This window comes from Pseudopipra pipra, chromosome 5, assembly GCF_036250125.1.
Source record: "Pseudopipra pipra isolate bDixPip1 chromosome 5, bDixPip1.hap1, whole genome shotgun sequence".
Lineage (NCBI taxonomy): Eukaryota > Metazoa > Chordata > Aves > Passeriformes > Pipridae > Pseudopipra > Pseudopipra pipra.
The window spans coordinates 20,671,228-20,687,967 of NC_087553.1; the positions used below are offsets into that span (position 1 = coordinate 20,671,228).

General features: G+C 37.0%; 1 protein-coding gene across 1 annotated transcript in view; it reads right to left on the minus strand.

The window, feature by feature from the left end:
• Nucleotides 1–16,740, minus strand: part of ALDH1L2 (aldehyde dehydrogenase 1 family member L2) — a 36,243-nt gene that overhangs the window by 10,456 nt on the left and 9,047 nt on the right. The window contains 10 exon segments of the mRNA XM_064654864.1: nucleotides 2,725–2,852; nucleotides 4,000–4,119; nucleotides 4,823–4,970; nucleotides 5,832–5,923; nucleotides 7,325–7,450; nucleotides 7,849–7,983; nucleotides 9,048–9,137; nucleotides 10,676–10,777; nucleotides 11,616–11,781; nucleotides 15,330–15,564. Of these exon segments, the coding sequence (XP_064510934.1) occupies nucleotides 2,725–2,852; nucleotides 4,000–4,119; nucleotides 4,823–4,970; nucleotides 5,832–5,923; nucleotides 7,325–7,450; nucleotides 7,849–7,983; nucleotides 9,048–9,137; nucleotides 10,676–10,777; nucleotides 11,616–11,781; nucleotides 15,330–15,564 (1,342 nt within the window).

The window sequence follows — 16,740 nt, forward strand, 5'->3', positions numbered from 1 at the left end:
AAGAGCTAAAAAAGTGCATTTGAGATCCCATAAAGAGAATGCAAAACTGGGAGTGAAACCTGTTTTTCCATTATGCAAATTCTGCCCATGTAAAGCATTTGCAGAGATGTGGAAAAATGCTCTTTAATACCTGTTTTAACTGTATCTTGCAGACCCAGCTACAGGTCAGGGCATTGGCAGCATTGTGTAAAAGAATGGATATGGCATGGCAGGGACAAAGGAGAAGGTTCAATTTCAATTGGATATCTTCTATTAATGATTTCTTAAGATGACGTAGCAGAGCTACGAGCTTTAATGGTACAAACCTTCTCTTTGGTTCAGCACCCAAAGTCTCTAGTTTGAACAGAGGCCAGAGAAAAAGACCCTTATTTGAATTAAGGTGGTCCAGAGAGAGCCTTTATTTGTCAGGGGAATGGTTTGCAACATAAATGCTCTGCTATAGCTATCCTAGAGAGCCAGTCACCTAAGTGAAGAGTTTTTAATCCAGGGATAACCTATGCTGTGTAGGGGAGCTGCATTTTCCATATACCCAACATAGTTACGTTTGCAAATCTTGCAAGCGTAAAACACTGAGTGGTAGCTCTGAGACCTTAAAAGTTAACTCTTCAGGGCAGAGTTAACTTGGGCTCTCAAGCACTCTACATTCCTAAAAGAAATTAAACACAAGTTTGTGCATGCTTTGAATATGTGCACACTTGTGAAAAATGTAAGTGACCAGGTGTATTTAATGTTCAGTTCTGACTTGCCCATTTTCTGTTGTGATTACTACTCAACTCTTTTTAAAAGAGTCCTGCTGGCCTTTTTCCACAACCTGGTCACACACTTTATAAGCCAAGTAGAATTTCTGGCTTTGCTTTCATTCTCTTTTGCTAAGATGCCTGCAACGTCTTGCAAAATGTGGCATTTTTTGATACTTTTTTATTTTTGATTATATCTACTTGGTTCACAAGGACATGGTAAAAGAGGGGAAGGGAATTTGCATCCAAAGCATTCAACAAAGTAAAAAGTCCTACAGCTCTATTAATGTGATAACAAATGATCTGCTGCATACACTAAGCAAAACATATTCACTTGCCTGAATATGTTTTCTCAAGTGCAGCATCACGTTTCCCTGTGTTCCTCTTCCTTAGCTGCTAGAGGTCGAAGACATGGAATGCATTCCCTACTCCTTCCTGTCTTGCTAGGCTGAACCCTTATGGGAACAGGATCATCTTCTAGTTGTCTATTCCAAACCTCTGAATCAAATGGATCTTTAATTTCCAAATCCTCACAGACATTATGCAGAGAGCAGTGACCCATCCCTGCACCCAGTCAAACTGCCAGACTGCTGTTTTGCCTTGCTATCTGAATGCACAGCCTGCCACCATCTTGCAGCTGCCAACTGTGTCACTGATCCTTCCTCTCCTGTGTATTCTGATGCCCAGGGCAAGCCTCCTGGCACAGCACAATAAAGGCTTGGCATAGCAGTGTGTATGGGCACGCTACTGGAGATTGTATTTTTTTGAAGGTGAAAAAAATTCCTTCTTTTCTCTACAGATAAACATGCAGTCTCCTCAGCACAGTTTACTTGGCCAGGAGGTCCAACAGTAATGTCGATGAATCTGCAAACTACACCCTGCAAAAGGAATTTGTTTGATACACAGGATCTACTCCTTCATGAGCTCCTTGGGGCAGACAGTAGCAATCTGCTTCTTTACTCATGTCTACTCATTCATTTACATGTTCTAGAACTGAAAAAGCAAGGAAAGCTCTTCATATAGCTCCACAAAAGAGGTTTTCTTTATAGGGTAGCTATAAAGCTTCTAGTCATCTGAAGTCTGCAAGACAGTGTTCTCCCTGTGCTTGCTGTCAGGCACCAGAAGCATCATGCTGTGTATGGAGAATCTATAATAACTGGGCTTTTATTAGCTGCCTCCAGTATCACTCTCACAATATACAGACAGCATGACCATCTTTCCACCAAAACCCACCATTAAAATACCATTCATTCAGCTTATCTTCTGAACCAATAATACAGCCAAAATGAGAACGAGGCATCCTCTAGACACAGTGAAATAAATACAAAAGAGAGAGGTGTCTCAGATAAATGTTGGATTCAGCTTAGAGAATTTCTGCACAGGACAATTCTTCCACTACAGATCTTAACACTTTTTCTAGAGTGGGTCTTTAGCCAGATGAGAAGTATACTGGAATATGATCCTAGAAAAATCTAGCATCAGTTAGAGTCTATTTCAAAATTAATGGCAATGTAGTTGTTCGTTTACAACGATGGAGTACAGATGCAGGTAAGCTTAGCAAGGTAAAATCTCTGCCTACCTAACCCATGTAGGCTCTGTCTTTTAAAACTTAGCCTTATTTCTACAGAAGGGAATTACAAGGGAATTTTCAATCCTTGCAACAAAAACCATATAGATAAAATTATGGGTATTAGGGGTATCAAGTATTTAAAATATATTTTCCTCAAATTCATTTCCACTCATAAATAACTATGAAAGAATGGTGGCAGTGAGACAACACAAAATTCTTCTCTGCCACAAGGAATACTGGCCAGCTAAGACCTGAGGGTGGAGTAAATCAGGGGATGAAAAGATGGCCAGTCTGGATCCTCTGAGAGTGGGATTATGAATATCCATCATATTCAGAAAATGTACACAACAATTCTTCAGAGAAACCAACCAACAAGATTTGAGGAAATGAAACAAACACAAGCTGTCCTTTACATACCTGTACATGAGTTGCCCTCTTTCCCTTGCATTCATTCTTCCCCATTCACCATTTTCAAATGCCTCCTTTGCTGCTGCCACTGCCTTGTCAACATCAGCCAGTGAAGCAGAAGATACACTGGCTATTATCTGTCCAAAGGTAGCATTGTGTTAGCTCAAAATGAAACGTTGGGATTAAGATTGTAACTCCTTCCTCCTAAACTTCTTGACTGGGTATAAGCAAATACTTAACACCCTCAGCCATGCAGCTGTCATGGGTAAGTCAGGCTGCAAAAAATTCAGACACAAGTAAGGTGGCAGAATTTGGAGAACACTGCAGGGACTCAGATTCCTAGATTCTTCTTCATCAAAGCAAGATTCATTGTCCCATTAGATTTCACACTCTCTTTCCATATGTAAAACTAATGTGATACTACAAAAGCTGAAAATCTTTATATGTGGTGTTACGATCTAATATCCAAACATCCTAAAACAACTCCCACATTTTCCGTTTCTAAGGAATGGAGCTTCTGTTACCATAAACCACCATAAACACAGAGTATTTTATGATGACTGTGTTCCATAAATACACACATTGTAAATTCTAATAACAGAGTTGTTGCGACTTTTATTCCATTCTATAATGAGTTTCAGGAAAAGTATCAGAGTCTGAATCCTGATGATAGAGAAATTTGTGTCATTGATTTTAGCAGAATTTATTTACTCTAGAGTTAAATGACAATTACATAGGCATCAGAATCTCTTCTCTTATTTATATTTCATAGTTAAGAGTTGCTCATCCAAGATTCGGTAGTTCAGGACTGAAGTGCAACTGTATCTATTTTCCTATTGAAAAGTTATTTTTCTTACTGGGAATTTAATGGGACGTTTTAATGTCACACTGACATCAGATTTGTAAAAAAAGTAAAAAAAAATGAAGTTGATTACTGGCAGGATATATATATTCAATATCCTAAAAGAAACACTTCCTTAGCAACTAAACCTCAGCAAAGTTTAAACAAGAATGAAAGCAAGGTAAAACATATAGCTAGGTATGGAAATTGATGTAATAATTGAAGTGGAAGTAGGCAATTTTTGCTTTGCAGCTTGTCTGAAATGGAAAAAGTGTAGAATACACAAGCTGTGAAATAAATTGAAACTTAAAATTATTTCTAGAGTTTGTTTAATATGTACTGTATAGTTTTAAAATGAGCAATAGTCAGGTAATGGTTTAGATTTTTTAATAGGCAAAAAAGTTGAAATAAACTGGTAATGTTCATATTTAGAAATTACTTACTGATCCATCTGCTGGATTTATAGTGTCATATGTTTTTCCATCATCAGCATTTATAAATTGTCCATTTATGAAACACTGGTATGGCATATTCACAGTCATGTTGTTAATATCTTTTGAAACCTGAGTGAAATAAACAACAAATTAATTTTATTTTTTCATAACTAATATTCTAATGTAGCTTAACAAGCTTTTGATATCTGCAGCCAATATCGAGATGCATTTGAGCATTTATATGTGGCTGTTAGAAGTAAAATGTAATGGAAACCATATTCTCCCTCAATGCTAATGACCATACTCTGAGCCAGTTAAGCAGATTTCTGCATTTTTTTACCACTAGATCTCTATGTTCAAACCAATACTAAACCCTGGTTAAGACCAGTCTTAGTGTAGTTGAATCAAATGCATAATTCTCAGATTCAAGAAACCCTGATTTGCTTAATGACTTAAAAAAACATGGAATCCTCCTTTCACGTACATTTTTCAAACAGATTCTTAGGAGAAAAATCTGGCACTGTACCCCTGAAAAGCAGAGGGTCAAGAACCATTCTGACTGAAACATACTGGCAGGACAGTGCAGGGGAGGTAGGAATATGTGCCCAGGTGTGAGCTACTCTACTGTGTGTTCTTGATCTCCTGGATTCTGGAATGCTGTAAGTGACATTACATATTCACTTCCATTCCAAAATGCAAACATATAACAGTTTATATAACCAAATATTTGTTTGCTTCCCTACAGCATCAAGCAGTCTAATAAATTTCATTGTCTACCCTTCCCTAAGGCCCAAGAAAGACTAAGCAATAAATGGAAAATAAAAGGTCTTACATAATCAATTACTAACTCTTCCTCTTTGTCTTCTCCTCTGAATTTTCTGACAGCCATTTGAATAAAATCTGCAAATTTAGTGGCCATATACACATCTTCATTCTGTAGTTGAAGTCCACTATATTTCTGTTTGATCTCTTCTAGCATTCTAAAGATTTTGAAGAAAAAATAAATTTACAAATTACAAATCAAACAATTTTTCAGATAATCAAATCATTAGAAGGTTGAAAGGGATCAAAACTGGGCACCAGTTTTTATACATGTGAATATGTGTGTATGTTTCTCTGACAATAAAGGCAAAGAAGTTGTTGCATTTTAATGAAACCTGTTAGTTTAACTGGGGGTGCTATGGAAAAGAAAATGTCAGTTCTGGAATGCTCTTAGGTAAACTTTTGGAAATAAATGACAGATAGAAGATATTGATATACTATTGGAAAACAGTATTTGAGACTACTCTACCAATATATGGAGGACATTGAGATTGGTAAGTAATAAGCATGGTAACCAGTTTGTTTAAAAAAACCTGAAATGCTGGGTTTATATTATGGCCTGGAATATCTGAGCTGCAAATAGAAGGGAAATGAGGTGACCCAAACCATGAAGAACTCAATGTACTTGTAAGCAGGGGCTCAAGTCTCTCTATGAAAGGCTCCTTTTTCCCTCTGGGAGATCTTTCTTTGGATCTCCTATCAGTCCCCTGGTCCTGAGATACCTGTCTCTGCCTGTAGATAAGTTTGAGCATCACTGTGCCCCACCATGTGGCTGATGTGAAGTCAACAGGAATTTTCCTTCAGTAGAAAGAGTAGGATTACATCAGTATGTCCTAATTTTGGGAGAGGAACTGTACCATGTTTTCAAAGGTAGGAAAGGGAACAGTTAAGAGTATTGGAAAACATAGTGGGATTATTTTTTTAAACACTACTTGATCAACCCTGATTTAAAAGCACAGTGACAACTTCATTTTCATCAACTTTGGCTTCAACATTTTGTTATTTCAAATATTTTTTACCTGACAACATGCATAGAGGATGCCCCAGATTTGAAGAAGTCTGTCGAATTCTCAATTGCAGCAACATTGGTTAAAATTCCCTTCCAAATAGCCTAATAAGACATAAAAATAACAGAGGCAATAATCAATAATCCTCTAATTGCAAGAAGTATTTATCAAAATGTATTTTCCATGGTATCTGTGCCTACAACATGTATTATTTCAAAGGTTTCTAAAACACAAAATTATTTTACAAGGGTCTAGAACAGTCTAGAGACCCGGTGTTAGACAATAAATCTTTCAGCATAATTAGCTGATCAAAATTTATTATTTTGTCCATGATAATTTTACCTTATCAGGCAAGAAACCTGAATGGTACAATGCCACAATTTTCAGGCCCATTTTTAAAAGACTTTTATTCTCCAAATAACAACTTCCCATTGCATTATGGAATACATTGTCCATAGAGGCAAGGACAGCCTGAAGCACCTTGTGACTGGATTGATGGCATTTCAGGCCCCTGGGCAGAGCTTATAAGTGGTTTAAGCTGCATGTGTGAGACAGCAAAATGAATAGTTAAATAACTGTCAATGTAGTTTTTCAATTAATTATAATTGGGTTTCAGAGTTAGCAGGCAGTGTCATGAACTGATGAGTTTATATTTCTTTTTGCTATTTTTTCAGTCAGTCAATAGCTCCAGGCAGCATTTAGGTTGCTGGCAAGCAGGTTCAGGGTAATCTTGAAGCAGCAGTTTAAAATACTAGTGCATCAAGCTGCCTGACGTGTGCCAAAAGTTAATAAACCTGCAGCAGAGTTAGCAAAAGGGAGGACATCTATGACTCATCTGCTCTGGCACAAAACTTTAGTGACAAATGTGGCTTTCAGCTAAGCTCCTGACATTTACTACAGAGGGATGGATTTCAAGAGAGAGCAGAAAAGTGCCTCTCTGGCTATGAGAGCTTTTGGCTCCAGCTGTCCCAACCCTCTGCCAGATAGCCTCTTGAGTGTGGTTGTGGTAAATGAGACAGTGCACACAGGTACAGTGAGAAAACTTGTGCTTTTTGCTTTCAGATTGCTGTTCTAAGACCCCCTGGAGCTTGTCAAACAGGACCACTCTGAGCACATCCTAGTGATTCACACCACAGTGAAGAAAGGATTCCAGAACTATCCAAGTCTATCAGTGCTGAAAAACTCACTGCTGTGAGGCAAAGGTCCATTTGTTTTTCCTCACTCCCACCTTCATCATTCATGGATATTTACTATAACTGATGCCCCAATCACTGTCTTTGTATCACTTGTATCTGAAAGGAAACCTTGTAAAGTGACATACAAGTACTCTAGTGAAATCCCAGTTTCACTTGAATTAATGTCAATAGCTGAATATTAACCCCCATATGAGTACATTTTATCCAAAAACAATTTGCACGACTAAATAAAAGACATGCCTTGCCAATAATAAGTATGCAACACTTTTGTCTGAAGTAATACCCTACAAAAGCAGTTTATTGAATTACCCTAATATCTTCTGCCATCTTTTTCTCCTCCTCTGTAAGTTCCAGGGCAGTTGTTTCATCAGCAGAGAAGTATTTAGATGCAGGGATCATTTTTCCATCTTCGAACTGCAGATTTCTCACTAGTACCTGAGAAATGAGAGGATATGATTTTAAATTGCCTGGGTAAATCCTTATGTGAAGAGTTTTTAGGCATTAATATGGTTATTGGAACAGTAAAATAAATAGCTTGAAGGAAAGTTGATATGATGCAGGCAATTTAGCACAAGCCACTCCTACTTGATTTTCAGATTCTCTCCTGGTATTAGTACATTTTACTCCATATTGGAAATGAATGTGGATTGAGTGTGAAGCAAAACATGAATGTTTCCTCTATAGGTAAGGGACTGATAAAGTCCAAGTGATAAACTCCAAACTCCAGTCTGTCATTAGCAGCTGGATTTGTGTAGCCTGACAAGTCCACACTACTTTCACTTCCTGCTAAAGTTATGCCATCCATGCTTATGTTTGCCAGACTGAGCACTTACCATCTTCCCATCATTTCCAAAAACGACTAGACCATTCTTGGTTACAAGTCCAGGTCTTGAAGCACCTTTTATTGCCAGCTCTTGTCCAGCAGGCACTGAAGCATCAAATAATGATGACCCGTAAAATGTAACCACCTAAAAATAAATGTAATGTATGTAATTAAAAAAGCACAGATTCTAAACATGCTCTAAAATTTTAACAATTATATAACACTGTTTTGAACCTTTAATATAATACAAATAAAAGTACCTACACATGGAAAACATGTTACAACAATATTTCTAGATCTTTACAAACCAGAACATGTAACATTTCTCAAGCTGCCCAAACCTGCAAAGCTGCTTAGCTGTAACAAAGTGCATGCTGGAACCAGAGCAGGAAGGGAAGCAGCTTTTATCAGTGCATGCCCAGACTGAGAGACTAGCAGAAGCCTGTGATTGGTGGAGTCCAGCTCTGCTCCCAGGTTGGCAGTGCTGAACACTGCCTCTCTCTTGGGCTCTTCTGTTCTTTCTGGCCTCTTAAATCAGCAACAGTTCCTGGACATTAAAGCAGAACCAGGATTTTGGAGCAGCCTACCAGCAGATGACTAATAGTTAAGTAACAAAATCTGGACATCACAGCCAGGAAAGATAATGTGATTTTTTTAAATACTTTATGTAAGTACAATGTGGATCAAATATACAGTATCCTTAATACACTGAAAGTAGTTGGTTTTGGATAAAATAAGATAGATTTATTTCTGCAAATGACCTAGGCCCAAATGTCCTTAAAATAAAATCCCCTGTTACATCAGTAGTTCACAGTGTTTCACTGTATTGTCAATACTGTGATGTTACCCCCTGTGCAGCATAGGTTGCATTATACTGTAATGCATGTCTGCTTCCCAGGATGACTGGCACAGTCTAGTTCTATTCTTCTTACCTTTGTATCATGCCCCATTTTTTTTTCAGATATTGTTCTTATCTTTTTTCAAATTAAATGAATCTATGATTAAAAAACTCTTAACTGTGTTCTGTACATTTCATTTAGAACATTCTGTTCTAGGTATATACAAAACATATGGTCATCAAATTCAAGCTACTTCAATGTAACTCTCATTTGTATTCAGTTGTATGCAGACACTTTTAATTTTGTAATATAAAAGGGTCAAAAAGAGGTTGCAGAAAAGAATAATATTCTTCTGGTTTTCAGAGCATACCTGGCCATCTATTGTTGTCCACGCTCCAGGCACTTTATCATGTCCTCGAATCCAATTGTGCAAAGCCGCTGCAGGTTGGTCCCAAGAGATCTAGGAAATCAAGACATGCCAGCTAGTTCTTCTCTGTTTAGATATAACTCAAGTTAGTAATGCTTTCTTATACAAGAATTACAAATTTTCCCTCCTTCTCTTTCAACCATTCATGTATTTAAGAACGCAGAAAGGGTCTGGTCTAATAAAGGAAGATCAGTGATCTCCAGATGGCTAATCATCAAAGGCCTACCAAATGGGATGCTCTTAGCACTTCTATGCTCACTGTGGCCTATATCTTTTCATAGATTCTCCTTCTCACAGAAATATAATGAAAATATAACTCTTACAACTAAGTATTCATTCTTAAATAATTAATACTATGATTAACAAATTTAATAAGCACACAATGAATATAAATAAGAGTATGTCTGGGGTATCACCTTCTACTCAAAACAATGTATTTATTTCTTGGATCCTAAGTTCTTCATCAATCTACAAACTTCTATTAAAATACTTTCTATTCATGTATTGCCCCTTTATAAATTGTTCCATAAATAGAATTGCTGCTACAACCTGCAATTCCTTTAAAACTTTGAGGAAAAAGGAAATAATGTTTTAAGAATGCCATGTACATTTAATATGAAACACTAGTGAAAATGTATTGATTTATCTTTGCAGAATTGTGACCAAATCTGCCAAAATGAATTAAAGTATCAGAATAGCTATTAGATAATAAAACTCAAGTATTCAGCATCCTTCTTGGACTAAACACAAAGAATATGTAGAATCAAGTTTTAAGCCAATGCAAATAGTTTTACACCAAAGAGATTAGGCCAGTTCTCTCCAAGAAAGTTCCTTAAATATTATGTTATACTATTTTATGTTATATTATATTTTATGGATTAATAAAAATATCCTTATGCAAAGCTATTTGTTCATAAGGTAAGTCAGAAATTGAAATGTGATTAAAAGCATCATCTACAATAATTCAGGTCAAAATTGTTGGAATAATTTTTACTTTTTAAAAAAAAACCAAAAACTTTTGCACTGGTCTTGAAAAGGAAAAGAAGGTATTACAGGCAGCATTCACTATCATTTTGTGCTTGCTTTCCCAACCACAAAGAAGATCAGCTAATGCAGGGGGGTGCTTAGATAATATAATTCTCATATGGGTATTTAAATATTTTTTTAACTGTTGTTCGTTTATATGACCTCTGTTGGTTTTTTTCCTTGGTGCTAGCAGGAAAGGTGCCAACATTTGCTTTTCCTAACATCAAATCTATTTCTGGTAGAGACTTTCATCTTGATTCAATGTTTTATTTACAAGTATGATAACTCATTAAGAATCCACTGTGCTTCTAGACACCTGTATGATCCCAAATAGGACACCAAGTTTCTAAATACATGTAACTGCTGAAAGGGAATAGCAACTTAGCCTAGGGCTCCATTACATGCATTCTTGGAGTCATCCCAGAAAAAAGAGGTGGGGAAACAACTGACTTAAAATTCATATTAACTTCATATTGCTACTTTTGTAATCTGAGTTTAGAACTTTTCTAATGCTGTGCACAAAACCCAATGTTATTTAACAGTACCTCTGCATTTTCCTTTTTCTGGATCCCTTCGTATGTGGCCCCTTCTTTAGGCTGAGGTATACGAGGGGCTTTACCATCAGCAATTAGATGTACAGCTTCCACCTAAGTGAGAAAGTAATAGATTTAATGTTAGCTTGGTTCATCTTTTTTTCCTCAGTCATACTTGTGAATGACAGGAAAAGACTTTCTGCCACAAGGTGAATTGGTTTGGGGTTTTTTTAAACCTAGGATTTCCAAAATCTAAGGGACCAATGCTGCCCTGATTAACATACATACATAGTTAAACTTCTTTGACAAAAGAAATAGCCTCCAAAATTTGATGGCAGCATCTAGTCACAAAACTTGCAGCAGATGCCTAAAATTCTGGAGGACAAAAATGTGGCTCAGTATGATTGCCTTCAAATTCTTCCTCTTTCATTATGCAAAAAGTTATTTATCTGCATTTAAATGGAAAGAGAAAAAAATCTCTAATGAACAATGCTGAGTATTTTTTATTCATTTTCTTTTATTCACTTTAAAAAAACATAAAAAAGGACATGCATAGAAAATCCAAAGCCAATCCACCAGGGCTCTGAGTTTAAAACACCAACTCCCTGCCTTCTCTTTTTTAAAAAAACATCACTCCTAACTTTTTGTTCTCTCTGAGACTCTAAAAGATTTCATGTTGTAAAAACATTTAAGAAATCTATGGAAAGAGCCACATTCCAAACAAATTCAACTTGTCGCCATCTGTGGAAACAGAATATGTTCTGCCTCCTGTCAGCAACAAATATTCCGAGGTCACATCCTCAGCTGTTGCACAGCTGCACGGCTCCCATGAAGTCTAGGATTTGGCTGAGCACCACAACCTCTTTCCAAATGCATCCATCTTGTCTATATTTCCTTTACTTTCAAACTCTTTTCTTCTTAAAAAGCTGGTATTTAGTACAGCTAAACCTACCATAGCCTTTATGCCTTCTGGGAAGAGAAACCGGTTGTATAGGTCATCCACAGTATCATTTTGGCCAACATCACATTCTCGCTGCAGAAGTATTGGTCCAGTGTCCAAACCATCATCAGCCCAAAAAATAGTAAATCCTGCTTTCTTATCTCCTTGAATTAAAGTCCTGGACATAAAAAAAAAAAAAAAAAGACTTACAGTAAACACAGACAGTACGAAAGTAGTCAGGGATATCCTCATGTGTTACACATTCATTTTCTCAAGAAAGACAGAAAAGAAAATCCTTAACTGTCTTTAATATATTTCCATTGCTCACTTCACAGTGGTACCATCATTTTGGTACTGTTGATGTGTGGTTTCTACAAAATGACATAAGAAATGCTGCAACTGAACCCTGTCTGTCTTTCACACAGACCATTGTGATAATTATTTCAAAAGTATTATTAGTGGTAAGACACAGAGAGCAAAAGGTGTACAATAGTTATGACAGAATTTGAAAGATGGAAGCACCTAACAGTATATTATCTTAATAATTCATGGCATTAGCCAAGCCTCACAGCTCATCGGTAGGTCAGCAAGGCAAGTACAGTTGTCACCCAGCTGAAAAAGAGCTAAGCTCAGAGTATAAAATTACGAATATGCAACAGTTTAAAAAAAGTTATTAAGGGAATTAAGAATATCCAGCCAAATTCTCAGCTGCTGGGCATGAACATAGCAACACTTACAACAGACCTATGCTGATTTACCTCAGCTCAGGATCTTCCTCTGCATCTGAAGGGAATTTCAGCTACTTAAAATATTCCAGTTCTCCTTCAGCATGTGCCTCAGAATAATGAAAAATCAGATCAAAGTGTGTTAAAGGGAGCAGCCAGAATATTTCCTGCATGATTTTAACCACTTGTCTGCATGTAAATACCAACGCTGTTTTAAGTAATGCGTGTCTCATGTAAGTATTCCCTTGGCAGTCCATATTGTAACAGGATTGTCCAACATCTGGCTTATACACAGGAAAATTCATTATTAATTGTAAGCACTGAAAACTACATGATTGAAAGGAATAAAACACACATACGTGCAGAACAAGGGACAAACTCCAAAGACAACTGGGGAAGTTGGCAGGTATAACAGAAGTGGGAGCTTAAATAAGTTTGGCTAGCCAATATCAGATCTTTCACATATTTAGGCAGCACTTCTTGTGTTTTCTATTATGTAAAAATTCCAAAAGATCACTGGTGAGAAGTGGATACCGTCAGCATGGCACTGGAGAAGAAGAAGGTTTCATGGGCAAATGTCCCTGATGCTGAATAGGTGACAGGATGAGAACTACTGTGTGTCCCCTCCCCTGTCCACCAGCTCCCTCCGCACAGGGCTGCTGATAACAGAGCAGCAGCAGCTGGAAAAAGATCTAAAGGAAGTGAGTGAGGAACCCTCAGAGCCTCAGGGACCGTGCTTGTGCCTGGTGCCCCTATAGCCATGCCTAATTTCCAAAGGTTTTCTTGGTCATACTGTGGAGATAAAGGGCCTGATCAGCACCAGGGCTGTAAACATAACACATGAAAGAAGTAGTGGTGAGAGCAAGGGTTGAGAGGGTGAAACACAAGAATAGTCAGCCAAGGTCAAATCCTACTTTAGCTTAAAGGCCTCAGGACAATGGCCTTTACCTGGGAAGGGCAGGAGCAGATGCTTATAGAAGGAATATGCAAAATAGAGCAAGACATGGTGATACAACACTGCAGTATATTCCTGTTTCTGGAAATCTTCCCTTCGGGAACTTCCTGAAAAAGCGTTTGTATCTACATCTTCCTGTGTAACAGATCTTTAAGAACTTTTCCTCCATGAAAGCACCCTTCTGGAGCTCTCCAGGTGTGAAGTAACACAATTTAATAACAGATTGCATGGAGTAAAAGTACCTCCTTTATTCCTGGTCAAATCCTACAAGCTGATCTCTTTGCTGGCTGCTCCCTAACTTTTGATTAAGAATGAGTGATCATTCCTTGTTCACTTTTCCATGTCTTTCATAGCATAATGCACAGATAGCATATTTCCTTCCCAATGACCTCTTTTCCAGTCTGAAGACTCCGTGCTTTGTCTCCTATCATGTGAGAGCTGTTCTATACCTTGACCATCTTTTTTAGCCTTTTTTGAAGCATTATCTAGTTCATGTTCCAACTGAGATGCAGACAGTATTTAAGATCCTTCAATGGTCTCTTTTTTGAGTCACAACAATTAACTTTAATACTGCTTACATATAGGCAGGGGGTTTTGCCCCTTGTGTACATTTCTTTATGGTTTTTAACTTTGAATTTGACTTCTCATTTTCTTTACCTCACTTTCACACTATCACATTTATCCATTTGCATAGATAGTGTATTCTTTATTGCAGCTTGAAACCAGAGTGACTGCTCTAAAGTTTCCTGGCTTTCTCTTCCAGCTCTTTTAAAACTGGTATTGCTATTGCTGTTTTTTCAGTCACCTGTACCAATATGATCTTAAGAAACAGAAATGCTGCAGGTTGTCTAAAATCTGCAGCTTCAAATTTGCTTGAAAGTCCCCTGGTCCTGAATGAATAAGAGGTGAATGAATAAGAGATTCTTATTTGTTCATCAGTTTACCTAAAATCTCTTCTACTCACAGTTTAGCTCAAGAGAATTGTTTTCACTTATTCTACACAAAGAAGGGCTGTAGGATAGAAACATTAACCTCCTTCATCCTGAATACCAATAGAGATCTCCTACTATGGTATTCTCTTTCATAAGCACCTTTGTTAAATCAAACACATCTATAACCCAACATACCTCTCATCTTTGAATGTATTTGGGAGAATTGTTATTTTTCAATTTTATGCCTTAAAAAGTTGATTCTTTATTTTTTTTTTCTGGACTGTCTGACTCTCATTTTTCACCTGATTTGCCAGAATTTATGTCCTTTTGTTATTCTACTCACTTGGACACAACTGACACTTTTTGAAGGATTTCCTTACCTCTGTAATAGTCTCCTTTACACTTCTGTTTAAGTACTTCAGCTTACCGTTTTTTTCCAGTAAGGATAAAAATTAACAAAACAAAATAAAATACGCTTTTGTTTTGAAACTACAACACCCTGTCTTCAGATAATCATCATGCTGCCTCTAAGATTCTTTTAAAATTGTTTCTTTATATTTAGACAATTTCTTATTGAATTTAAACACTGTGGTAATGGCATTTTTGTTGTCACAAGAATGCTAGATATGAGTCTACTATGGTCATTATTGCAGTGCACTTCTTTCAGGGTAATAATTTGAACCTAGCCTTGTGCGTTGCTCAGAAGAACAGCGAGATAAGGTTTTATTCTTGTGGATTCTCTTCTATTCTCCCATTCTGTGAAATCCTAGGCTCTGCATCAAACCCTATTGTAATAGTTATGCAGTGTTTGTGGGGGATGAGCCACAAGGGCAGCATCCTGTTTAGAGAAATTGTCAATTTGCATTTGTGAGTAAAATATATGAATGTACAGATCACATCACTGATCTTTTCAGAATAACAGCTGCACTTGCATGGGAAATAATAATGAATCTTAGGTACGAAGTGCAGCTCATGAACCAAATAGTCAGCTGCTTCAGAGAAGTGCCTTCAGAGCAGTTGCAAGTCAACAGAACTGTGCCAGCATTTACGTGAGCAATGGGTGCAGACCAACGTCCTAAAATGACAAACACGTAGTTTTGAGCACAAAACTCACCAGTTGATTGCAGAAGCTCCTCGGTGGCGTGGTAGGATGGATGGATGGTAAATAATAGACCCATGTTTTGGGCAGTCAATAACATCCATGGGGATGAACTGTGTACAGAACGGAAGGACATTTAACTCTGCTCCAACTGATTTGTAGGCTGCAACTACTTCCTGGATAGGCTTGCCTTTAGCTCTCCATCTGGGGAACTTAAAAACAGGAGTGCCATCCTTCTCCGCTGCCAGTGCTGAGGGGCAAGAACAAATTTTTTTTTTTAATTCATATTTTGTGTTAAAAATTCACACTGAAATCAGAGATACATAGCATGACAACTGAAGCAAATCATCAAGTGTGTGATTACAGACTGGCCTTTGTACTGTTCTGTATGCTGTTTAAAAACCTTTGTGCTTGGATAGATTTTATTCATCCTGTCTTTGATTCTCATCCCTATAGCTTATGTCATTTTCAACTTCAAGTTCACTCTTATGACTCGGCTAATAAGTACCAATGAAAGCAGAAAAGAATAATGAATGTTATTGTTGACTACTTAAGTGTGGTACTTCATTTCTTGTCCAGTCATTACATTTGCCTGCAACTGGTTTGGTTTAGCAGAACTTAATTTTCCACCTTCAGCAATTTTTATGTGAATATGACTATGTAAAACCCAGATTCACACGTCAGCAGCATTTTGCCATGTGATGCAAATAATTACAGATGCTAGTGGGCTTCAGTAATTTCTTCAAAATTCTGTCTACTGATGGTTTCTGGATACACTTTCATTCATCTGTGAGACAAATAAGCTACACCCAAAACTAGACTCAAAGGTGAGGAAAAACAACTGCACTAATTGCAGAGAGAATCTTCAGATGTTTGATAAATTCTATTGCACAGCCACTTAACAGCTTACCACTGAATAGGATAGTAAAGTCAAATTTTACATCTGTTGAGTTTTATATTAATAGGAAGAAAAGGGAAAAAGAGAAGAGTCATGGAAAATTCACCTAATCTAATCAAATTTCTAAAAACATATTAATGCTTTACTTTATCTTTTTCACTTCTGAAATTGGATCTTGAGATTAACCTTAAACATCTTTAGCGTGTTTACTTAGGTCTTAAGTACAAAACTTACTTAAATACCATTCCATGGAAGTTAGTGTGTACTGCAGTGGTTTTTAGAAACAAGAACTGTAGTTGTCTGAGGATACAGAAACTTCAAAAAATTCTACTTAAGCTCTCTGCATCATCTGGACATAAAAAGTGACGACGTATATAGTAATTTCTTTTTTTTTTTCAATCTGGAGAGCAATAAACTAATCCAATGGTTTATTTATCCAATATTTCAATATACAATTGAAATATTGGAAGATTTACTTAGTTGCATTTGTTAGTGTAATAACTGCACAAGAATAATTTATATATTGTA